Source organism: Amphibalanus amphitrite, unplaced genomic scaffold (genome assembly GCF_019059575.1).
Source record: "Amphibalanus amphitrite isolate SeventyFive unplaced genomic scaffold, NRLGWU_Aamphi_draft 002472F_arrow, whole genome shotgun sequence".
In the NCBI taxonomy this organism is placed as follows: Eukaryota; Metazoa; Arthropoda; class Thecostraca; order Balanomorpha; family Balanidae; genus Amphibalanus; species Amphibalanus amphitrite.
This window is the reverse complement of record NW_024883907.1, coordinates 13,291-39,469: the sequence shown is the minus strand read 5'-3', so window position 1 is coordinate 39,469 and position 26,179 is coordinate 13,291. Positions and strand designations below refer to the sequence as shown.

The 26,179-nt window shown below is 48.2% G+C and overlaps 2 protein-coding genes across 5 annotated transcripts; one reads left to right on the top strand and one right to left on the bottom strand.

Annotated features, from left to right (window-relative positions):
- Positions 1-2,851: 2,851 nt before the first annotated feature.
- LOC122377037 (BTB/POZ domain-containing protein KCTD9-like) lies at positions 2,852-20,102 on the bottom strand (the record flags this gene model as incomplete). The annotated part of the gene is made up of 6 exons (XM_043357003.1): positions 20,048-20,102; positions 5,246-5,365; positions 4,832-5,002; positions 4,442-4,593; positions 3,243-3,671; positions 2,852-3,004 (listed from the first exon to the last, which is right to left on the bottom strand). Coding segments are annotated over exons 2-6 (994 nt in total), but the record flags the coding sequence as incomplete, so codon positions are not given.
- On the top strand, positions 14,544-25,700 carry LOC122377038 (insulin-degrading enzyme-like). 4 transcript variants are annotated; one of them, XM_043357006.1, is made up of 2 exons: positions 14,544-14,617; positions 20,684-25,700. In XM_043357006.1, exon 2 carries the CDS (start codon positions 20,825-20,827, stop codon positions 23,792-23,794), a length of 2,970 nt encoding a protein of 989 aa, XP_043212941.1. In that variant the 5' UTR covers positions 14,544-14,617; positions 20,684-20,824; the 3' UTR covers positions 23,795-25,700. The 4 variants fall into 4 exon arrangements, with proteins under 4 accessions (XP_043212941.1, XP_043212939.1, XP_043212940.1 ...); XM_043357004.1 differs by lacking the exon at positions 14,544-14,617 and adding an exon at positions 16,513-16,552; XM_043357005.1 differs by lacking the exon at positions 14,544-14,617 and adding an exon at positions 18,332-18,387.
- Positions 25,701-26,179: the final 479 nt, after the last annotated feature.

Sequence of the window (26,179 nt, the reverse complement as noted above, 5' to 3'; positions counted from 1 at the left end):
ACTTTTGCCTTCGTCAGCGAAAAGGATACGTAGTTTTAAGTAGCCGAATAAAATAATATCTGGTCACTGCAGTGTCCGTACCAAAGTGCACAACTACTCAGAACCTCGATGGGGCCGACCAGCCACTCGAAGTCGAGGGGCCTGGGACAGCCCACTGCCCAGCTAGACAAAACATCAGCTCAGGCTCGGGTTGGTGGTGCGCCAACAGATTGTCGTGTGACGTCATCAGATCATCATCAGGACAAGCGCCCAATACAAGACATTGATGTCGACTCACATCCTAGCATTAGATGCTGAAAATATTTGTAGCTCCATAGATAACAGTAGAACTGTTAGAACTGAACTGAAAGAAACAGTAGAACTGATTGATCTGTTCTACTGTTACCTATAGCTGATCACATCACAGCTATTCCTTAGTTCCATCTCAGTGCGCTGCGGTGTTTGAAAGGAATCATCTAGAACAAACGGGAGTTCTGACTGTGGGACGACGGTGGCTGTCCCTGGGCGGCAGCCGGCCGGCTCAAACAGAGCTGCTCAGACCTCACCGTCGCCCTAATATGCGTCCGGGAGCCACTCCGCAGAGAAAACACCACCAGCCGCTAACTTAACCGCCAACCTAATGGCGTCCAGAGAAATGAAAACGTCTCATTCAAGTGTAGCATGGCCAAACGGTCTGAAATCACAGGGTCACCAGTTGAGCATAATACCAGTGGCCGAAACATAACTGTCTACTATCAACGGCGGCTCATATGGCGCCAACGGCCGAGGTCAGCGGGCACAATGTCATCGGACGGCCGACTGTGCTCATTATGTCCGGATGGGGCTCACACACACAGACACTCTGGGCAGTCCAATAAGACGGCGTCGCAACTGGGACCCATGAGCCGAGATTCCTATTGGCACCGCGGAAATATCACCCCATCTTGCCATAAATAACGGTCAGTCGTCATACAATCCACCCCATGGCTGGATCGGTCCGAAAATAGCCCAACAACTCAGTGCAGTGCGTCCCGGCGAGCCAATTGAAATGTGGGCACAAGTTAGCATTCCGTACGTGCACCCAGCGGCCCATCTACTGCCTCGAGGGCCGGTGCCGGCTGACCACGGGCCAACAGTGGAGATGCTGCCACTGTACTGCGGCCTCAGACAACTGGACTGCACACTAAAACAAGCTATTAGTTGGAGACTGATTGTTGAGACTGACGATAAATCTTATTCCACGATAAAATCCTCAGAATGCAAATGCCATGCTGTTGAGACACATATAGTGGACACTTGAGGTGGTGCCATGCATTCGTAGTTGTATCAGAAAAGAAATGTCAACATTGAAAAGATGTGCAGATTTATGTCTCATGGTGGAAAACAGTGAACAGTGTCCCGAAGTCATACACCGACTTAGCCGTATTGCAGGATATGCAGGATATCTTGAGGCCCGATAACGTCCATCGATTATAACGTTCTTTTTACTAAAAAGGAAAAATAGTCTAGTGGTACCTTAGTGCAAAGTAGAAGTGACAGAAAAGGAATATATCTATATGTTTCTGGAATAACATTCGATTAAATTGTACAACAGCTAAAATGTAAATTATGATATCATAAATAAAACAATGATAAAAAGCTTCTGACAGAAATCGAGGCATTGGCCATCAGCCGGTTAAGTTGAAAACGAAGCATAACGTTGCCAGCAAAATAACTTATTAAAATGACATTGCTATTCAATAAGCCATGAGGGACATACAAAGTCTTAGGTCTTGTAAATATCGCATCGATTTCTCTGACGGTGTAAGCCAGATGTCGAAAACAGAATGTGACGCCTTTCACTCCGATAAATTGAAGCTGCCACCCGGCCAAAGTTCGTTTGCGAATCTGAACTTTGCGACTGTCGACGCTCGCCATTTGCGAGTGGCAGAGCCGTTTCAAGGCGGGCCGGAAAAAACGGTCGTCTCTGGCAGCCATCAAGGGTTTTGTTCCACTGTTTGGCACATTGGAGAACAGCGGCTGCCGAAAGACGGAGCGCCGAGGTCGGCGGGCGCATTTCATCAGTCCCTGAGACTGAGGGTCTGCTGTCGGAGCCGAAAATACACGGCCTCAGCGATCAGAGAGGCGCCCCCGCAGACCGGGTAAAGGACTGTCAGTCTGACCTCTGCACCGAGGAGGGGGACGGTAGGTACCGGGGGGGGGGGGGGGGCAGCTCGGATACATGACCGATCAGATATACGTCCGTCGGACTGGACCATCAGACGGCACTGAGATGGATGAGTGGAGCGCAAAATGAGGCAGGCTGATATGGCGAAATGGCTCCCATTAGGTTTGAGTCCGATTATTTGAAGTAACATACCTTAATAACTATGAAAATACGGCCGGATTCGACAAAAAGTATAAAAACCCGGAACTTGAACACACTACATGAAGAGCCGATATTAGCCATCCAGTACTAAAATCCCTCACATTTGTTCCTATGAATCCAACCGCACGTCAGCATCCCAGCGTCTGCACACAGTACGTGACGCGGCGTCCGTTCGGGTCGGACCGAGGAATGCTCCATCGCGGCGCTCCCCGGCCCATTTCTGTTGAACGGCTCGGCTGAGTGACCGCTGATGGTACCATCAGCGCCGTCGATCACACCGTCCCCTCAGACGGCCGGCGGCGTCCCATAGCCACCCAATGACCCCCCGTTCCGGGGTCCGCCTCAAATCCAGCCAGCTCGGACCAGCGTCGGCCCCACGCCTGTCACTCCCCACCCAGCCTGGACGCAGTGACTTCAGGAGATCCATTCCAGCACCATGACTTCAGCTAGGCTCTAGTGACCGCATCCACGACCCTGCCGACCAGCCGACCCCACAGACCTCACTGGCGACCTCGGTACTCACCTCCAGGTCGGCGCCGGCCAGGATGGCCAGCCGCAGGTCACAGTCCTGCAGGTTGGCGTTCTTCAGGGTGGCCACGCGCAGGTTAATGGACGACATGTTACTGCCCGTCAGAATGGCTCCCTTCATATTGGCGCCTGGCGACAGCACATAATGTCGCATGTAAAGGGAGGGTCATAATGACATCAAATTTTAACAACCGGTTACAAAACAGAGGAAAACACTGCGCCATGAAATTATACCCTCACGGCCAAATGGTTGTTTAAAAATACACAATTAGATGCGCACGTCATAGCTACCGCACAACTCAACGTCAATTCACTGTTACAATAATCAAAACAGACACCACAACGGGAGTCCGTCTGAGCGCCTCACCCTCCAGATTGGCGCGCGTGCCGCCGGGGTCCTCGAAGTTGCACGAGCGCATACAGGTGAGCTCCAGGTTGGCGCAGAGCATGCGCACGCACGAGAGCTGCGCAGAGTCCATGCGCGCGCCGGACAGGTCGGCCCGCTCCAGGCAGCAGCCCGTCATGTTACAGCTGTTCAGGTTGCAGTCCCGCAGACACGCATACTTGAAGTTGATGTTGCGCAGGTCCAGCTTGGACAGGTCGGCGCCGGTGAAGTCGACGCCCTGGAAGCGCAGGCTGGCCTCGCTGGGCGTGCTGAGCAGCGCGCGCACCACCTCGCGGCGGGTGAGCGGCGCGTGATCGGCGCTGGGCGGCGACTGCGGCGCGCCGGCCACCATCGCCTCCAGTCGGCTCAGCAGCGAGTCGATGCCAAAGTAGCGCGCCTCTTCCAGCACACCTGTGGCCAGAGGCGCAGCTCAGGGCACCGCGGGAGTCCGGGACTCGGGGCCCCGTGAGACTATGGGCACCGCGGGAGTCCGGGACTCGGGGCCCCGTGAGACTAAGGGCACCGCGGGAGTCCGGGCACGGCGGAGCTCTGGGCACGGCGGAGCTCTGGGCACGGCGGAGCTCTGGGCACGGCGGAGCTCTGGGCACGGCGGAGCTCTGGGCACGGCGGAGCTCTGGGCACGGCGAAGCTCTGGGCACGGCGGAACTCTGGGCACGGCGGAGCTCTGGGCACGGCGGCGCTCTGGCGAACGGTGGGGCTCAGATGGCGAGGCTCAGCAAAATGGCATGGGCACAGCAGGGGCTCAGCAGTCGGCGATAATGTTCAGAGATGCAGATTGCTTCCACCTGGGACACAGGATAGACTGGAACTATGTTCAGTTTTGCCTGCAATGTTGAGAGATTCGCCTCATGCGAGGATAATCTGCACAGTATTATCACATATAAAACACACGAATCAATGCATTTGTATCATACACGAACATGAGGACATTCAATATGAGGACATTCCGCCGTCAATAGGTTTTATCTGTGTGTGGCTTTTGAAATAAATGACATTAAAATGAAATAACAGACGCGAATTTAGCTCCCGAGCGTGGCCTTCCCACCCGCCTGGCGCGACATCTATCAGCCCTCTCCGCAGCCGACAATCCGAACAGCCCGATAGCCGCTGCCCCCCCCCCCCCCGACGGTCTCAGTACCCAGTGCCCCCCCCCCCCTGACCTGCCGGGTTGACGCCCTGGTCGAGCACCAGCTGCCGGGTGCGCAGGTAGTTGAGCAGCGGCTCGAAGTAGGTGGGACTGCGGTCGATCAGGTAGGCGCCCGAACCGTCCCGGTCACTCGGCCGGAGCCACTCCGTGCCGCCGGAAAACATCCTGAAACGCAACACCGCAAACTCGCGGTCATAAACTCAGAAACAACGGAATATTTGCCGATCCACGACAGATTCAACGGTTACTTGTTTATGGTGAGGTACGAAGTCATGTAAAACGGTGCATTGCGTTCCACTCTATTATTGTTCGGAGCCCGAGGCATAGAGTACTCACGCCCAGCGGATGCCCTCAGCGCGGGGAATTGCGCACTGGTCCCGGTACCGCCGTCCCGGTCACTGACCTGGCCAGCATGGAGTGCGGCTCGGCGCCGGTCAGCGTGGCAACGGTGGTGGTAAAGAGCCTGCCTCCCACGTTCAGCGTCACCCATCGGGAGCTGCGCGGTCCGTCCGACGAGCCGGGCTGCAGCGCAGACTCGCAGGAGCGCGCCCCGGCCGGCGCACAGTCATCGTCCCTGTCCAGAGGTCAGGTGAGGTCACCAGAGGCCAGGCGAGGTCACCAGAGGCCAGGTGAGGTCACCAGAGGCCAGGTGAAGTCACCAGAGAGGCCAGGTGAGGTCACCACAGGTCAGTTTGTGACTGTGGGACACAGATATAACATTGCACCATAGGTGCTGTCATATGAAACAACAAAAAATAATGAAACAATTTTGAATGATGGTACCAAACAATACAAATACGACACTATTAACACTAACCTGACAGCACCAACAATGGTAGTGAGGTCCCCATTTTCTGTGACTGGGGCCTCCACTGGAGACCCAGCAGAACAGGAAGCAGCATCCATTAAACCTTTGAATGATTCATCATCCTCTGTCCTGAAAACAAACGCGTGAAAATCTGATAAAACTGTTGGTCTTGGTGGAATGGTTGGTTGGTTGGTAATTTAATCACGAAAAACAACAGCTTTGTGACTTATAAACATTTCAGTTTAGCTGAAATGATGTTTAGCTGATGGCATTAAGCTTTTGGTACCATACTGTGACGTTCCTTAAAGCCTCTCCCCTCCTAGTAGGGTCAACAGATGAATGTTGTATGGCCGAGTGTATTGTCGAGAAGAAGCAAGTGAGAAGCATGCACCTGAAAACAAGCCATCCGTCAGTACGAGTCATGCGCGCAGGCAAGCGGGACCAGGCGGCAGCGAAATGCGGTCTAGCAGTGTAAGTGCACCGCGACTCGGTGGTGTCGAAAGAGTCAGCGCTCGAGAATAACCTCAACAATAAGAAGAATAAAATTTGAATACTACAAGGATTTTAAGTGAAGTTAATGAAGAAGTAGATATTTAGTTTAAGTTGCCTTTTTGTTTTATTTAAATTGTGTTACTTTAGCCCTGAAACCGTCAAAATTACTTTTAAACGAAGACGAAAGCCAGCAGACGGAAACAAGAAGACGAAGACACGAAGACGAAGACAGAAATAAAGAAGAAGAAATCGCGACTCGAAATACAAAAAGAACGAATAGAATACGACGACGACCATCGGCGATAAATAGTTGCCATTTCTCTTTAAGTTGGGCTTCAAGATCGGATATTCTCATTTCAATTTTATTGTTTGGTAAATGTCTCAGCGTAATATACGTCCAAGTCTCTTTCGTAAAAGCCTTTGATTTGGTTTCTAATAGGGGCACTGTACACAAGTTTAAAAGTAATTTGGTAACGTAACGTAACGCAAGGTAACGTAACGTTAAAAGGTCACGTAAGGCAAAGCTGAAGTAAACCAAGCTCAAGGCAATGCCAATCGCAAGAATAACCAATGAAATGACAACAAAAGCTATAAAGGAAGAACTCGAGAAGAGGGGGCTGTCAAGAAAAGGAAGAAAGGCAGAATTACTGAAGAGATTGAATGATGCAATGTCAAACGAGGAAATAAGGAGCGGAAGCTCAGAAAGGTCGCTGACAACGTCCTTTGATTCAGTCGCGTCATCGAGCATTGTATCTCAAATCGCTTCAGAAGTCGCCAGAAAGGCTGAACTGAAAATAAAAATGACGGTTTTAGAAGAAAAGCAGCGGCTGCAAATTCAAGAACTAGAACTCCAAATGAAACGTGCCAAATTGGATTTCGAGGAACAAATAGCCGTTTCTGAGGCACGAAGGGCTGCATTAGAAACGCAAGCGGAGCAGGGCTCTACTTCGGCACAAAGTCTTAGGCATTCAAAAGATAGGCAGCAAGATATGCAGCATGACGCCGACCGAGCATTGAAGGATGAGGGATTGTTGGCGATAAGTTCTCTTTTGACGCAGCAAAAACGGAGCCTTTTACCACAATCGAAATTACCCTTTTTTGATGGAAATCCATTGGAGTATAGAAGTTTCATTCGTGCATTCGAGAGTAGAATTGCCGATAGGACGAACGATTGCTCCGAACGACTTAACTTTCTCGATCAGTTTACACGAGGAAGGCCAAATGATATCGTACGCAGTTACATGAATATCGACCCAGTCAAAGGATACGAAGAAGCTAGAAGAGCAATGGAACGAAGGTATGGAAACGAACACAAAATTGCAACGGCGTACATGGACAAGATCCTTCAATGGCCTTGTATAAAGTCAGGCGACGCGAATGCTTTTGATGATTTTGCAGTGCTGCTAAGAAGCTGTTTAAACGCAACTGAAGACATAAGTACGTTAAGCGAAATTAATCACCCGAAAAATCTGCAACACATAGTCAGCAAATTCCCATTTCTCTTACAGGAGCGATGGCGACAGGCGAAGTACGGTGTACCATCTCAATGAAGAAGGAAAACAATCAAATTTGTCATATTTAGTAAAATTTGTGGAACAAGAAGTCGACATGATGACCGATCCATTATTCGGAACGGAGGAAATGACCGTGTTTGCGAAATCGAAGCGAATGACACAAGCAAACGAACAAACGAAACCGAAAAATCGCACGTCTTTCTCGACGAAAGCCGACGACGAACGCCCTCAAAATTCCGATGTTGTGCAAGAACTTCAAGTAAACATGCATTGCTTGTACTGCAAAGGTGCTCACAGTATCGAGGCTTGCGAATCACTTTTAAGATTGCGAATAGACCGCAGACTGCAAGTAGTACGAGAACACCGACTGTGTTTTGGCTGTTTGAAGACTGGACACGTCTCAAAACAATGCCGCAGTAGACTTCAGTGTCAACATTGCGAAAAGTATCACCCGACTTTATTGCACGCAAAAAACGAATCCTCCGCGGAGATCTTGAATAAGACAGAACAAACGTGTTGTAACGTCAAAGAAGAAAATGCTGGGCCTGTCATGTCAGTCTTGCCCGTAATATTAACGGGTTCAAATCGGAAATCCTGTAAGACGTATGCTTTTCTAGATAACGGCAGTTCTGCGACTTTCATCACAGCACGTATAGCGAACAAGCTTGGTTTGATTGGCGATGAAACAACTCTTACTTTAACCACTATTCAGCAAGGAAAAAGCACTATCCAAAGTCATATTGTCACAGGCATCCAAGTATCCGACATTGAAGACCACAACAATGTATACTTACCCCCAACTTTTGTAATAAAAGAAATACCGCTTTCGAAAAGTGACGTACCTGATCACAGTTTAACTAAAAGCTGGCCCTATCTCAAGCACGTAACTGTCCCTGAGGTTGAGGTAGATCACGTCGGTCTGCTTATAGGCTGTGACTGTCCTCGTGCTATGGAGCCGTGGGAGGTGATTAGGAGTCAAGATGGCGGACCGTATGCCGTAAGAACAATCCTTGGCTGGACGATCGTAGGACCCAGAATTCCACTTACCAGTAAGAATAACCATTCAAAAATTGTACGACGAACCGACGCGAACAACGACAAGATCGAGAGAATGTTCATTGACATGTACAACACCGACTTCATAGAGAAAAACGACAGCGATTCTTTGTCACGCGAAGACAAATTGTGGGAAGAAAAGGTAAAAGAAAGTATCGTACTCCGGAACGGTCACTACGAAATCGGGTTGCCCTTTAGGAATGCACCGATAGACTTGCCGAATAACAGAAAAATGGCCGAAAAACGAGCAGAGGCATTGAAGAAAAAATTTGACGCCAGTGCAGAAGTACACGCGCGTTACACCGCTTATATGAGACAGCTCTTAGACGATGGTCACGCGGAAGTAGTTCCTGTAGAAGACAAAGACACCTCTACGAGGCGACAATACAATGTCTGGTATTTACCACACCATGCCGTAACCCATCCCGCCAAGCCCGAAAAAAAAAACGAGGGTAGTTTTCGACTGCTCCGCTAAATACGCCGGTGTTTCGTTGAACGATAATTTGTTGCAGGGACCAGATCTTATTAATAGCCTTGTTGGCGTTCTTTTGCGCTTCCGTCAAGAACCAGTCGCCTTTATGGCAGATATAAAGGCTATGTATCACCAAGTACGCGTTCCAGAAGAGCAAAGAAACTATCTGAGATTCTTGTGGTGGCCCGATGGCAACACAGAGAAGCTACTCGAAGAGTATCGGATGAAAGTGCATTTGTTTGGGGCGATTTCGTCTCCCAGTTGCGCAAACTTTGCTTTGCGGAGAACAGCAGACGATTTCAGTGCCATGTTTGGTGGGCAAAAAACGCAGCGTACAATCGACAATAATTTCTACGTGGACGATTGTCTTAAATCCGTAGCAGATGTAGACGACGCCATTGAATCGATAAGAGATTTAAGAAACACCTGCAAAAGAGGAGGTTTTCACCTTACCAAGTTTGTCAGCAACGAAAGGGCAGTCATGGCATCAGTTCCAGAAGAAGATAGAGCCACGGATCATGAAACATTGCGAGTAACACAATCGACGTATGCAGAAGAGCGTGCTCTGGGAATTTTATGGAATACGGAAACGGACACGCTCAGCTTTAAGATAAAAACAAAAGAAAGACCGACAACACGACGAGGCATGCTCTCAACAGTGAGTTCCATTTATGATCCTCTGGGATTTGTTGCTCCGATTTTATTGAAGCCAAAGGCGTTGTTACAGCAGCTTTGTCGTTTGAATTTAGCATGGGACGACTTACCCTCAGATGACCTGCAGAGGAGCTGGTGTTGTTGGCTTTCTACATTACATAGTTTGCAAGAATTTAGTGTTCGGAGGTGTTATAAACCCGAAGGTTTCGGCCCCATCGTGACGAGTCAAGTTCATCATTTTTCCGACGCTAGTGAGACCGGTTACGGCGCGGTATCCTACTTAAGACTTCAAAACCAACAAGGGAAGATTCACTGTTCATTTATCATCGGAAAAGCTCGAGTTGCTCCAGTCAAAGCAGTTACCATACCGCGCCTGGAATTAGCTGCAGCCACCGTTGCCGCTCGTTTGAGCGCTGTAGTTAAGCGTGAGTTGGAAATTCCTGTAGACAGCGTGACATTTTGGACAGATAGTACTACTGTGCTTCGATATATCAACAACACAAGTAGCAGATTCAAGGCGTATGTAGCGAACAGAATAGGAACGATCCTCGATCTTTCTTCTCCTGGACAGTGGCATTACGTAGGGACACATTGCAATCCGGCCGACGAAGCATCGAGAGGGTGTTCCGTGTCTGCCTTTTTTAAGTCAAGATGGATACAAGGTCCGCAATTTTTGTGGGAAACAGAAGATAAATGGCCAAAACAGCCAATAGCATCGCTGGAAGTCGAACTTGGTGACCCTGAAGTTAAGAAAAGCGCAAAAGTTGGAGTAATAGCGACCGAATCGAGCCCCACTGATCGTTTGCTAGGGAAATACTCCGACTGGCACCGGTTAAAACGCGCAGTGTCGTACATGTTAAGATTCAAAAACTTACTTAAGAACGCAGTTGCCGCTCGCCAGACAGAAAACTTCCAAAGAGAAGACGCGACAAAGTCATTACAGGTTGAAGATCTAGAAAACGCGGAAATGGCGATAATAAAGTATGTACAAAGTCAGGCATTTTCCAAAGAACTCCATTTTATGAAAGAATATCGCTCCAGTTTAAAGAAGTATCAGCTTCCTCGCTCTAGCCCATTGTATCGTCTTAACCCGATTTTAATGAACGGGCTTCTTGTCATCGGAGGACGCTTGCACCAGGCTGACCAGCCGTTCGAGTCACGGCATCCAGCTATTATTCCGGCCAAATCTCACGTAACTGACATCATTATTGACCACGTTCACAAAAAGGAAGGACATCAGGGGCGCCAGCACGTACTGTCCTGCATCCGAGAGAAGTTCTGGATACTTCATGCGAACGCCAACGTACGCCGAGTTCTTAAAGACTGCACAAAGTGCCGTCGGCTACAAGGCAGACCATTGATGCAGCAAATGGCCGATCTGCCGCCTGATCGGGTTAGGCCCGATTTATCTTTCTCGTCGGTCGGCGTGGACTGTTTTGGCCCTTTTTATGTCAAACGGGGGCGAGGCAACGCAAAACGATACGGAGTCCTCTTTACTTGCCTCAGTATACGAGCTGTTCATATAGAGATTGCGCAGTCTCTCACGTCTGATTCATTCATTAACGCATTGAGAAGATTTATTTCTAGGAGAGGAAACGTGAAAGAAATTCGCTCAGACAACGGAACAAATTTTGTAGGAGCACAAAGAGAGTTACAAGAAGAGATCACCAACTGGAACCAACAGCAGATTGAAACCTTTTTACTGCAGCGGAACATAAAATGGACTTTCAATGCCCCTAGTGCCTCCCACCAGGGGGGCGTCTGGGAACGACAAATCCGCACAGTCAGAAAAATACTGAATTCTACGACATCTAGTCAAACGCTTGACGACGAAAGTCTAGCAACTCTCCTTTGTGAAGTGGAATACACCATCAACAGCCGACCATTGACCACCGTGTCTAGCGACCACAGAGACTTGAACCCGATCACACCAAACCAGCTCCTGCTGCTGCGCTCCGAACCGGTGATGCCTCCAGGTCATTTTAGCTCAAACGAAAATTACAGCAGACGAAGATGGAAACAAGTTCAACACCTCGCGTCAGAGTTTTGGAAGAGATGGAGAAAAGAGTATTTGCAAACACTTCAGCAGCGACGAAAATGGAACGATCGAAAACCGAATCTCCAGAGCGGAGATGTTGTCGTGATTGTCGAGAACGACACTCCGAGAAACTTGTGGAAGCTGGGTCGCGTCACCAAAACCTTCCCTGACCTGAACGGACTAGTTAGAACTGTCGAACTGAAAACGCAAACGATGACAACGCGACGACCGGTAAACAAACTTGTTTTATTGGTACCAACCGAAGAAGCGATGGTCTCATACTGACTCGCGCGCGTGACTGGGGAGGGTGTAAGTGCACCGCGACTCGGTGGTGTCGAAAGAGTCAGCGCTCGAGAATAACCTCAACAATAAGAAGAATAAAATTTGAATACTACAAGGATTTTAAGTGAAGTTAATGAAGAAGTAGATATTTAGTTTAAGTTGCCTTTTTGTTTTATTTAAATTGTGTTACTTTAGCCCTGAAACCGTCAAAATTACTTTTAAACGAAGACGAAAGCCAGCAGACGGAAACAAGAAGACGAAGACACGAAGACGAAGACAGAAATAAAGAAGAAGAAATCGCGACTCGAAATACAAAAAGAACGAATAGAATACGACGACGACCATCGGCGATAAATAGTTGCCATTTCTCTTTAAGTTGGGCTTCAAGATCGGATATTCTCATTTCAATTTTATTGTTTGGTAAATGTCTCAGCGTAATATACGTCCAAGTCTCTTTCGTAAAAGCCTTTGATTTGGTTTCTAATAGGGGCACTGTACAAGCAGCATTAACCCGGCAGTTGCTGGGGTATTTCGCCACCCACCGTTTGCTGGGGGGGGGGGGGCGTTAAACGCCCCCAGCCGATAACTCGAGAACCAATAGGCGCAGCGAAACGCACTAGGCGGCAAACGAAAGAACGCGACGAGACGCTTCAGATGAGTACTTTAAAGTTGAATTTTGAGGTCACAGGTCGGGTCAAGGTCAGGTCAAACACCTGAAATCGGGCTTTCAGTGGCATGGACTTCAGGACTTCGCAATGAGCGCCTCTCGTCATAAACTCTGTCAAAACGGTGCACAAGCCACAATCCATCATATAAGGCCTACAAGAGTGTCAGCCCCATGTAGGGGTCAGTCAAGCATGGGTCAGGGTCAAGGTCAGGTCAACCGGGTAGGCACATATCCCCGAAAATCAAAACTGATATTCGCAGCCTGTGACACATGTTTTATGGGTAATTTGGGTCGTAGAACACGATGGTGACATTCATTTTATCATATGTGTACGTGTTTGGCTCAAAAAGTTCAATTTAAGAAATGTATGTATCATGGTCGTGAAGTAGTCACGAGAAATTGCCAAGATTCAGATCAAGATTTTGGCAAATGCAAAACGATAATCAATAATCGAAGATAGCCATTTGATTGTTCATGGTAGGTATTGGCAGTCTAATGCCGTTTACGGCATGTCTCTATGTCTATTCTGTGATTTTATATGATTTTTTGAACATATGCCGTCTTTGGTCGAAAACTCAGAAATCATGACGTCACTAAAACCTCGATATCTCAAAAATTTTCCGACCGATTTTTTTCAAATTTTGTCACAATAGACTTCAATCAATTCCCTAGAGGTACCGAAAATTTGGCGCGCCTACGGCGCGCCGTTTTTATGCTATGGCCCGGCGAAAAAAAGTGGGGGCGTTTAAAGCCCCCCCCCCCCCAGCAACTCGCGGGTTAAGCCCTCGGCCAGATATCCAGTATGCAGAGCGCACGGGAAGAACAGCACACACATGCACGGACAGACACATAGAGCGCACGAATAGGCGGGCACACACGCACACATGCACATATCCATATGCAATGAGCATGCATGCTGACATGCAGACAAAGAACACAGAAGACCCATGACAATACTTCAGTCTTCATCTACACCTATACCAAGAAATCAGGTATACCTACTACAAGAAGCATAGATGACAAAACCTAGTATAACCTCACCTAACATCACCCAACATTAGTTCAATTTTACCTGATGACCCCACATGTGGTTGGGTGTGTTGGGTATAACTCATGATGTTTTGTGTGAAAAGCTCGGTATAGTCTCTCTTGAAAGTATCGCATCAGGGGCTGCAGCGGCTCGGCGAACTATTCCATTCAGTTTGGGGACCCCAGCAGTGAGGTCATGGCCTGTATCATAAAAAGTAGGTACGCTGTAACACGATTCTACGCCAGCGGTAGGAGGAAAACTGCTATATGACGCAGGCACCAGCGGCTGACAACTGGGTCAAAACAGGCGGAGGCCGGCCAAAGGTCATGCTCGTATCGCTCTTCCTTGACCCCGTCCCCGGGTCCCCCGCCCCAGGCGGATAGCGGTGCCGCCTGGGCTCACCAGCCGGGCGCTCGTTGGTCTGCCTTAGTGGGCGCCAATCACTCAGTGTGCGTGACGGGAAAATCACATCGAAGCAAAGTTCCGCCATAATCCTACTGTAAAGAGGCCTGCTGAACGACGTCAACAGGTCATGAGGGGAGGGGGCAGCCTGGCATCAAATAAGGCTTTTAAAAAGAAGACGGCTGAACAGTTAACATTTTTTGTCGCCTCTCACTATCCGGCTCATTAAAAAGAGAGAACTCCAAATATAGGACTGATTGGCTAGAGAGCGAATTGGCGAATTGGCTAGAGAGAGAGAGGGAGAACTTTTGCTCTTTTTTATCCCGCTCGCGGGTGCGTCTGCAACCACGGATGCATTCTGCTAGCGGGTGCGAGTGCATGCAACCGATGTTTTTTCGTATTCGGGCACGGGTTTCCGGATTAAATATGTGACAGTCGTGCCGATGACGGCTGACATGACTAGCTTTGCGATGAAACAAAGCTCAACAAATCATCTGCGAGTAGGTTGGCTTCCGTTGACCACATGCTTACTGCCATCACCAGTTAGCGGACGGCGACTCCCACCTCCCCCTATCCCTCCGCAGTCCGCAACCACTCCCCTCGGCCCGCCGCGCCGGCTGCCTTCGCGTGTCAGGCTTTGGCCAGTGCTACCAGTGGCTCTCAAACCTTTCCGCTCAACCGCGGCTGGGACAGGTGGCGCCTTCCCTCAGGGCTCAGAGTCGCGATACTTTCAAGAGACATTATACATTGATATGTATAGATGAAGTACAGTTGGTAAGTTGGTAGGTTGTAGCCCGGCGGAACACCTTCAATAAAGGGGGGGGGGGGGCACAGCCGAATTTTGGTCCCATTCTTTCCATGCAACACCCATAGGCCTAATGTTAAAATGCCAAAATCAAAGGGGGGCACAGGCCACAGTGCCCTGGTGCCCTCCCCGTTCGGCCACCTATAGCTGTAGGTTTATATGTTCAAGGCACATGGTTCAAGGTTGTAGTTCGGTACCTAGGTAAGCACTAAGCATAGATCAATTAGATTGTTTTTCATTTTAACAGTTCTTCATCTACACATTTACCGATTTCTTGAACATTAAACGCTCATTTGAACAAGTTTCTAGGTTGATTGGTTTGTCGCAATATGGTGTGGTTTATATTCAATTTTGATTTTGAGCCTGGGCTTAGCAGGGCTGCGGAGTCGGAGTCGGAGTTGCAGTCGGTCGGAGTCGACAGTTCTGCCCGGAGTCGGAGTCGCCAAAATCTTACCGACTCCGACTCATGAGTCGGAGTTAATGCTGCATGGCTCAACATCAATTTGATTTCACGTTGAGCACCTGTTCAGTTGGGGAAACTACGAGGAGCCAAGCAAAAATTGGATTAGCCAATCAGCGGCTGGAGCGGGCGGGGCGATGACCATATATGGTCATAAAATCACACAACTTCATCTTTTCAATGAATTTTAGCATTCAACTGAAAAAATAAGGCATAAGAATGTTTTTTAACCACTTAAGGCCTACACTCACCCGGTGCATAATTTACTGGCGGCTCTAAATCGCAGAGTTACAACGCAAGGTCAAACCGTGATTGGCAAATATGGCGGATTTAAGTTTATGGTTTTTCTAATTGTAGTTAAGTTATTATTTTAGAATCAAATATTTTTGTTTATTGTAATTAAACTAAATCTTTTAACAATTTTCTTTAATAAAAACCAATCCATTTATTGAATGGCCAGCTGATTGTGACGCCCAGAACCTGCAGAAAAGCCGTTTTCCTATCGCCATTTTCGAATCAATTCGCCGAATTTAATCAAATCACACTAATTCCTAGTGAAAAATGGAAGCCTTTTCTCTCCAATAAGTGGACGCGATACCGCAAGTACCGGCTTGTTATACCGTTTTTCACCCTTTGTAGCGGGGACTGCATTTATGCCCATATATGGTCATCAAAAGTCCATTTATTGACCAATCCATTTCTTGACATTCGCCTCGTAGTTTCCCCAACTGTGTTTGATTGACGATACTGCACTAGAAATTAGATTTTGTCGAAAAAACACCATTTTGTCATTTGGACGAACGTTTTTAGCGAAAGAAGCAGAAGACGGTGAAGTCCCCAGAGCCTGCTTCTTAATTCTGCACGCTATTTTTAATGCATAATTGCAACGCATAGCCTTGGAACGCACAAGGGATGGTTTCAGGCAAGATACCTATAAGAAACAGGTAGATCCGATGTTTGAAAGTAAAGCCCCAGTCACAAATTTGACGTTTCAGGCAAGATAAAACATCTCCGTTATTTTTATACTTCCCTGCACTTCCCTGCCGTATTTTTCCATTGATTGTAACAGCTGCGCCAGTTATGTATATTTTTCTAGGCATCATAATACGATAATGACGTCGTAGATATTTAAATAATTTTTCCGTTATCAACGCAAACGCAGGTCAGCAAGGATGGTTTTCATAGCATTGGCTTGTTTTAGGAAACTATTTTTTAAAATCTTTTATGATTTATTATGCCAGTTCAGTCATGGATGATATAACACTATCTCATTTCATTATTATCTCATCCATGGTTCAGTCAAAAAATGCCTTACAAAATTGTCAATTTCTACCAGAGAACTATCAAAATGACGTACAAATGACGTCATAAAAATCTTTGAATCTCCACTAGACTTCTCGTCTCCAGCGTTGATACTCGGCATTTTCGTTGTGGCGCTGAAGTGGTAGGGTGTCCCGGAATTTTTCATTTTTATTTTTTGGCTTACGTACAGGTCTTTTTCCGTATTGTTTTTTCTCTGTAGAATACAAGGAAGTTACTACTGAAAACAACCGTCGCATCAGCCATGCCTCATCATCAAGAAAGGCTCCTCAAGCTGCGGCTCCATATATGAAACATCTTATGACGGTCTACATTATTGATAATTCCCCTTTTTATAAAATTACATTTCCATGGTGTCGGGTTAGTGAATACGACTTGACGTGCAAAAGGCAAAAGCCAACTTTATCAATTTAGAGCAGGGGTCGGCAAATGGTGGGGCATGCCCCCTTTGGGGGTAATGGCGCCCTTCGGCGGGGGGTAATGAGGGCCTTTGAGAAAGCCTCATCTTTTTTAGAATTAATGGCTCCCTTGATGGGACAAACATCGCAACTATTGTGCCCCAGGATTCAAAGATTAGTCGAGGTCAAACGCACAAAGCATGAACTGATTAGCTGGCGCATGCCAATTTTCATGTAGCTGCTCACCATTCCGTACAGTCGTGGAAAGTAACTGTCATGTACTAGCCGGCGCTCGTCTATTGGCGTTTTCACAGTCACTAACGCAAGGGAGAGGAGTCGTCCATTGCACCCTGACCTGAGCATCTCGGTCTCTGAGCTGGAGCTTTGCAGAAAAATTGAGCGTGTTGCCCGTGAAGATAAGCAGCTGCTGCTACCCAATTTAAAGGTCGTTGGTCATTGGGTGACCTTCCATAGGTCAATAACAACTGCCGAGTTAATCGGGTCCTGCTGTAACTTCTTGAGGTGAGATTTTGTGGCCTGCCATGATCTCAAGAAAGATCTCACAAATCAACGGTTATTCGGGTTAAGGTCATGCCATTTTCAGGACAGATAAAAATGATCGGCTCGATGGTACAGTTTTTTTCGTGATCTGATCTATCCTTGAAAAATACCCGCTACACCTATACGTATGGGGGTTAACCCGCGCCCCGCTGGGGCTCCTGGATTTCCACGCCCTGCTGGAGATGGAGGTTGAACACCCCCTATTAACTTGGCTCCTGTTTCACTAGCGAAACGCCGTAGTCGGCGATCGAAAGAGCGTAAGAAATGATGAAGAAAAAACTATGGTCACCTTTTAGGTCAAATCAAAGGTCAGGTCACCAGAGGTCATCGAACGTAAAATTTCGCCAAGTTCCAGGTCAACCTTTGACAATTTTCGATAAACTGGCCTATAGCTCAGGAAAGGATAGAGCTACAGCGCTGCGGAAAAACGCATTCGATAGCTCTCTTAAAGGGACACTCCCACCTTAACATTAGTTTTGAGTTGAGATAGCCAAATTGGTGGCCATGGCCTGCAAATACCGGTTTGGGCACTCACAACATCGACAAATGCTTTAATTCGGAGATATGGAATTTCAAACTTGCAGTTTTCGGATTCTAAGGGGCTAGTGCATTGGTATGCCCCCTTAGAATTTGTGACGTCAGCGGAGATCTAACGATTTTTAATTCTTTTACTAAAACGTTTGGTAGCACGCGGTGGTATATGCTGCTTTGCGCGCAACAAATGCCGCACTTTCAAATAAAGTCGCTAGGAACAGCGGAGATCCCAAAAAGTAAACAAAAGTAAAAGTCTAATATCTTGAAAACCGGTGAATATTTTTCGATGAAATTTGGTAGATATTCGTTTTCGCTCTTTCTGAACCGAGCGACATCACTTTCGTGCCAATTCATTAACTTTTTTGAAGGTGGGAGGGTCCCTTTAACGTTTTTTCTGATGCCTGTCCTCAGATTCAACCGAAGATGGTTTAGCCTGCAGGAGACAAAAGCTGCCAAAATTGAAAATGTACGTTGCTTGCTGATAGTTTTTCTTAAATAACTTTTCACTCAAAACTTGCAAGAGCTCACTTTTATCAGCATCGTGATCCTCCCGTCGAGAAGCATCGAAGGTTTTGTTGCACATCAGTCGACCCGTATCGTCGAGCTGAACACATCTAAGGCATTTTCATCGCTCTGCGATGCCTTTATCAAAGTTATTAGCGAATAGCTGTTAGATACCATTGATTACCTGAAATGACCTCAGGGACATACAGTGGGGTACGGGTGCAGTTTTCCGGTTCAGCGGTCATGTTTACTTGTAAATAAGAGTGTCACAGTGTTAGGAATGACACTGGTCCAAAACAGGCGCCTTTCAATTTTCTACCATTGACTTTGCGCCCTCTCCCATTGATAATGGGAGAGGGCGTGAAATTGACCTGAACTTTGGTCACCGACATCAAATCTCCGAGATACAAATTTTGTACATGTTGTTGCCTTTATCAATTCCTGAAAGCTTGAAAGAGATCTGTCACTCAATGCAGCTAAAGCAGGCGTTGCAGTCTTTACTGAGGTGAGATCACTTGACGTGATCTGGTGACCTGACCTTGAGTGACTCTGGTCTGAAATATTCACAACATGTGCAGAAGCGATGTATGATAGAATGTTCCAAAATGGTGGCGCTCCGTGCCAACGTTTTTGAGATATTTGCGAGAACCGCAGGGGGGGGCCTGCGGTTTCTCGCAGATATGGTACCCAAAGAGTCACGGAAGAGTATGGAATTTCAGTAACCTTGGTTGTATCACCAATGGGGTCTGGTAGGTGGGGGTAATGGCCCTGCCTGGCGCCAAAAAAGGGGGCACGACCCCGGAGGACCTGCCGACCACTGATTTAGAGCATCGACATTGCCAGAAATAAACATGTCTCGTGAGATGCACTGTCTCTTCTGACCCGGAACGCTTTGTCTGGTTGATACCTATGTATAGCCTTGGTCAGACAGGTGTAGGTGTGCACTCTGCAAATGTGCTAAGTGGCTTGGTTTTAGGGTTAATAAGCATCCAATTTTTTGGCGCAAGCCATTCTGAATTTTCAGCGCAAAGTCACTTCAGTGAAATTTCGGTGCATGGGCGTCTGGCGTAATGTACAGAAGTTTTTCCATTTTGGCTTCAGGCCAGTGCACAAAAAAAAACTAGCTATGTATAGGATAGGGTCTGTAAGAATCTTGGTATAGAGTACCTACCTTCTAATGGTTTAGTTTTCATTATTCATTTTTTGCCTCTGTCTGTGAGCATCATAAGTGGATGCTTGAGCCTGCTGGCAATGTGCCGTAATCCACCAAGAAGAACAAGAAGTAGTTACAAGCATGATTTTAATGTTAGTATCTCATTCTTACATTCCATAGAACCCTCAGAAAAGTATGTATGGAGCAAGCACAAGTTGATTTGGCCTTAGCCCCTGACCTCTAGCAGTACACCCGGGCCCTGTTGCATACAACACTGCTAAAAACCACTGCCAAGTAATACCTGGTGGCCTCAGGGTAGCAGCCTGTCATGGAACATAGCAGGTCTAGATTAGGCCACCTCTGAGTCACTGTCGTCACTAACTCCCACAGTCATACTTCAACTTACGTGTAATGTGAGCAACTGCCGCTAATCTCGGCCCGCAGCCCGCAGGACATCACAATCACTCACCAGGAGCGAACTGTCCTCTGGTAGCTCAGTTGGCCGGTCCCGTAGCCCAGTTGGTAGAGCGTTGGACTCCGCGTGGTGAGAACACGCGTTCCCGGTTATAACAGTCCGGGTTCGAAGCGCGATGGGCGCTTGACATTTATGGGCTTCCTGACAAGTATGGTTGCGGTTGGTGGCAGGCCGTAGCCAGGCGAAGTCAGTGAGGGGACCGGCCGTGCGCGACTATGTGCGCACGTTAAACTTTGGACTCTAAATTCTGCCATAGAACTGGAATTGCGCGATCGGAGGGTAGAGGGCAGTGTCACCGCAACAAGCTTCGCTTAGCGGTGGCTCTATCCTTGTGAATCCTTCCTATCAAAAGGTTCGGACTAAATTTACAAAAAAAAACTTGTGACTACTAAGTGCTACTGAAGTTGAGAATATGATTTGCTTTATATGTATATGTTGACTCAATCAACAATCGATATTCGATAAGACGTTTGCTTCCAACAACTAGTGCTCTTCCATAGATGAAGTCATATAAGTTATTAGCGTACCTACTTTGAATTTTCAAACAAATGCATATGTTTTTTTTTCCTGAATTGGCTAATCGTATTTTTTATGTACATACCTGCTTACAGCATGTTTTCTTTGTTTCAGAGAGAATAAGGACTTTCTGATCCTGTGCACGTATGCAACGATTAAATCTAGTCTTTTCATTTCACAAGAAGCCTGGTTGGCAGATATTTTACTTAGTCACTGGTGGCTGTGGCCTGTTCTAGCTTCGCCTTTGGGCGTGGCATGCTGCGCACGCTGACGGGGCTCACCTCATCTGGCCGGCGTCTGAGTTCCACGCTGGCGATGGGGGCCACAGTCAAGCAGCGCTGCGACTCGATCCGGCAGTCTGCCGAGGACCGGCGCCGACACCGCGGTCTCCTGCTGGCCAACAACCTGCGCGTCCTGCTTGTCAGCGACCCAGAGGCCGACAAGGCGGCCGCCGCCATGGCCGTCCAGGTCGGCCACCTCTCGGACCCGCAGGACGTCGAGGGCTTGGCTCACTTCTGCGAGCACATGCTCTTCATGGGTACCAAAAAGTATCCCAATGAGGCCGAGTACACCAAGTTTCTAAACGACCACGGTGGTAGCAGCAACGCGTACACGTCCAACGATGAAACGAACTATCACTTTGACGTTGCGCCGGAACATTTCAAGGGCGCGCTGGACCGGTTCGCTCAATTCTTCATCTCTCCTCTGTTTGATGAAAGCAGCACTGAGCGCGAAATGAACGCCGTGCACTCGGAACACGAGAAAAACGTGGCCAACGACCAGTGGCGACTGATGCGGGTTCAGTCGAGCACGTTGCGACCTGGTCACCCACACTGCAAGTTCAGCACGGGGAACCGCGAGACCCTCAACCAGCCGGACGTGCGTGAGCGGCTGCTGCAATTCCACCATGAGTGGTACTCGTCTAATATCATGGGCCTGGTGATGGTCGGCAAGGAGTCACTGGACGAGCTCGAGGAAATGGCCGTCAGTCTGTTCTCTGGCGTTGAAGATAAGTCCGTGGAGGCTCCCACGTGGCCCGAGCATCCTTGCGGCCCCGACGAAGTTGGGAAGTGTGTGCGCGTCACACCCATCAAAGAGCTTCGCAAGCTGAAGCTTCAATTCCCCGTGCCGGACCTGCATCCGTGGTATCATACTGACCCGGGCCACTACGTCGGCCACTTGGTCGGGCACGAGGGTCCAGGGAGCCTGTTTGCCGAGCTGAAACGGCGGGGATGGGCTAACTCCCTTATCGGGGGCCCCTGTGCTCCCGTCCGTGGCTACCAGTTCATCAACATCAGTATCGACCTGACCGAAGAGGGTGAGCGATGCGTTGATGAAGTGGCCGACCACGTATTCCAGTACCTGGCCATGCTGAGGGAGAGAGGGCCACAAGAGTGGGTGTTCGAGGAGTGTCGTCAGCTGCGTGAGATGTCGTTCCGCTTCAAGGACAAGGAAAAGCCAACAAACTACGCTACTAACCTGGCAACGCTGCTGTACTACTATCCGATGGAAGAAGTTCTTTCTGCGGAATACATCACGGACAAGTACGACCCAGAGGTGCTAAAAAAGGTGACTGACCTCTTGAATCCCGACAACGTGCGCATGATTCTAGTTGGAAAGGTGTACGAGTCCGAGTGTGATTCTACTGAGCGTTGGTATGGAGTGCAGTACAACGTTCAAGACATTCCGGAAACTACCCTGGAAAGATGGCGCAACATAGAGTCCAACGCTGCGCTGCACTTGCCAGAGCCAAACGAGTTCATCCCCTCAGACTTTGACATAGTGGAGCGGGACGCAGAGGCGCCGAAGGTGCCCGTCATGATCTCCAACACGCCACTCTGCCGTGTGTGGTTCAAGCAGGACGACACGTTCAAGCTGCCCAAGTCCATCGTCAAGGTTGAGCTCTTCAACCCACTGGCCTACTCGGATCCACATATGGTCAACGTGACACAGCTCTTCACGATGCTCTTCAAAGACGCCTTGAACGACTACGCTTATGCAGCAAGCGTGGCTGGCGTCCGCTACAACTTGGGGCTCAGCCGGCGCGGCATGATGATGGAGGTGGCTGGGTTTAGTCACAAACTTGACGTTCTTCTGCGCAAAGTCATGGACGTGCTGGTCGACTTTAAAGTTGACCGAGAGCGCTTTGACATTCTGAAGGAGAAGTACCTGCGGTCCTTGCGCAACTTCTCAGCGGAACAGCCGTATGTTCACGCCGCTCACAAGATGCATGTCGTTCTCTCGGAGAAGTACTGGGAGGATGAAGATCTGTTGGAGGTTGCTGACGAACTGACGGCGGAGGCCGTGGAACGTCTTCTACCGCTGCTGCTCAGCAAGCTTCATCTCGAGTGCCTTCTGGAGGGAAATCTGACTCGCGATCGTGCCTTAGAGCTCGTGCAGGTCGTCGAGACACGACTGCGCGATGGGTTTGGCACACGTCCGATACCTGCAGCTCTACAGACTATTGATCGCGAGACGATGCTAGATGATGGCAAGTATTACATGCTTCAGAAGTCCAACAAGGTTCACAAGAGTTCCAGCATTGACGTCTATTATCAGTGTGGCCTCCAGAGTGTGCGTGACAACACATTGCTGGACTTGCTGGTTCAGATGCTGAACGAACCATGCTTCGATCAGTTACGTACCAAGGAGCAGCTAGGCTACATTGTGTTCTGCACTGTCCGTCGCTCGACGTCTACACAAGGCCTGCGGGTCATCGTCCAGTCGGACAAGCCACCTGAATACGTTGACCGGCGTATCGAGGCCTTCCTGCACAGCATGGTGGATCACCTGCGCGACATGAGCTCCGAGGAGTTCTCCAACCACAAGGAGGCTCTCAAGACACGCAAGCTGGAGAAGCCCAAGAACCTGGTGGAAGAGTTCACACGGCACTGGGACGAAATCGTGATTCGACAGTACTGCTTCGGTCGTGAGCTGGATGAGGTGGAGCAACTGAAGACCGTAGAGCGCGAGGAACTACTCAAGTTCTTTGAGACGCACATCTGTCACACGGCGCCGAGGCGCCGCAAGCTGGCCTCACACGTGCTGTCGACGCTGTGTGAGGACTTGTCGCCGTGCCTGCCAGATGGTCTCTGTGCGCCGCCAGTCTACCAGGACGCCGAAGAAATCATGAACGTCCCTGCGTTCAAAGCGATTCACGGACACTTCCCACACGTGCCTCCGGCTGTCGATGTCACCGTGGCTTCCCCGCAGGCGAAGCTGTGAGGCTGACTCCCACCGGCGAGCTAGTTCAAGCGGCATCTTGCACCTCGTGGGTGCCTTCTACGACTCTAGTCATACTCTTCGAGTGTGACCTAACGACCTCCGTTATTTGCTTTCACCGTTCGGACAATCATTCATTTATGGCGTGCGTGTGTGATGATAAGTGTCATGCGGTCGAACATCATTTTTGTCAGGTGATTTTGAGGCCAACATCATAGTGTGGCATGCGTGCTCGCGTCTTACCCGCCAGTAATTAGTAGCTCCGCCCATTCGACTGGTGTGCTCCTCTAATAATTGAAAGAAAATACCTCTTGGTGAAGGCTGGGAATCAAATTGTTAATGCTGCTTGGTAGGGGTTATGCTGTGTTTAAACAAGTGATTTTATCCGTTAGGAGATAAAAGTCGTAATTTTTAATACCAGGGGCCTTTTGTACTCGTTCATTGGGTCCATGATTGCGGCTGGTTTCTATGCGTTTAGCATATTGTTTCGTAATTATTTTGTTGCTCGCGGCTTCTCCAGTGAGTTTAGTTACTGACAGTCCCTTAAAATTTGTACAGATTTGCTCTCCCCTGATAGCATAACGGCATGACGCGATACAAAGATCAACGCAGCTCAGCGCCTCTGGTATATGTTGACATTGCAGTACAAATATTGCTAATCGCCCACCCGAAAATAATTCTCAGATATTGCGCTGTTGGTAACTGCGGTTGCTGCGACCTCAAATCACCAGTAGCTGTAGTCCAGCGTTGTGAAGCCTTGCGGACATGCTCCGTGGCTCGTGTCAATATCGTCCGTTTGGGGTATTTTGCGTCTGGTGCGCTTGAAACAAGTACCTAGGGGAAAGTGGGGTAAGACGGACACCTTAACTTTGGAGCCATTTTTCGGCCGGTTAGAAACATCATAGAAACGGGAAACTGAGTGAAAACCTCTTTTAGACATTTTACTTTCATTTGCCAGAAGATGAGACTTAGACCTGATTCAACAAATAAACTGCAGCTATTTTTGCAAAACCTTGCAAAAACCCGTCTTACCCCACCCCATGGGGTAAGACGGTCACATGGGTAGGGCAAGACGGCCAGCTTCTTTCACCGACCAGTACAGCTCGCAACAAATGCCCGAAATTAGCTGCATTGATACAGTCGCTCGTTGGTCTCAAGTGCCTCGGAAATGGCAGTATACAAGATTTGTGCAGAAGGCGTATGCTCGTATATAGGCCCTAGATCAGAAGTCATGTAGAACCGTTTTTCACATTCATCATTCGAGAATAAACTGTGCCGAAGGAATATTGCTAACATGTCTGTGAGTATCGGAATCGAAGATATTCTTATAAGAAATGCTTCTTTTTTTCCTACAGCAACAAAAATATTTTCACCATTACAGACCCATTGGATTCATAGTTGCCCGTCTTACCCCTAACTCAATGTAAGAAGTTCAGCACAATTTTTCTCTGTGGACAATTTGATGCAGACAAAGCAAATCCGCGGTAAATGAACACTGGTGGCATATGAGTGTACCACAAGTGATTGCGAGTTTTTAGCTGTATAGTGCTGCACACAAAAACTTGCACAATACATTATGGATGTTTTCAATGAAATTAGTGTTTTAAAGAAATCAAAATAAAAGATTATCGACTGAACACAAAATCACCAAACTTCAATGGTGGTGTGTAGTGGGAAAGACAATTCTGGTCCTAATTTTTCTCGCTCGTAGCGCTATTGGTTTGGTCTGCAGAAGGGGTGCCCGTCTTACCTACCCTGACCGTCTTACCCCACTTTCCCCTACTTGATTCGGTTGTTTCTTGTCTGTTTAGCCATGTCGACGAGGCACATTTTTGTTGGCTGTTAAACGGCCGTGGATTATGCTTATGACAAGGTACCTAATGAATGAATAAAGTCACGAACACCTCAATTAATTGTTTTTGGGGGATAATTTTTTCAGTACCTAAATTTCAGTCATTTTGCACTATCATAAGTTCAGTTTGCACTATTGTCTTTTCGCAGGCAATTCCTGTCAAACACAGGTATATCCGGTCATTCCGCACTATTTTAGTTAGTATAGAGGCGATGCCAGATCTGGCATATTAAATGGGTGTAGGGTAGCTCATTTTGCACTAAATCCGGTATATGAGCACTATTCATGATTTCACTGCCGAGCACGAGCTACTGCTATGATCACAGTATTCTTGAGCCTTGAGGTATTTATTTTTTATGTTGTACGTAAGTTGGACATCAAAGTATGATCCTCCATTCAGCGTATTACTTCCACGATGAAAACGGAATTGGAGCAAGTTTTGTTGCATAGGTCCTGCCCTCTACGCAATACACCACGCCCGGTGCTGCCCCCTAACGACTAATAGGCATGCTGGGTATATATTAGTACATTAGGTA

What these genes read in the sequence shown, in the direction of transcription:
- LOC122377038 (XM_043357006.1), top strand. Translation starts at nt 20,825, where the DNA reads ATGCTGCGCACGCTGACGGGGCTCACCTCATCTGGCCGGCGTCTGAGT.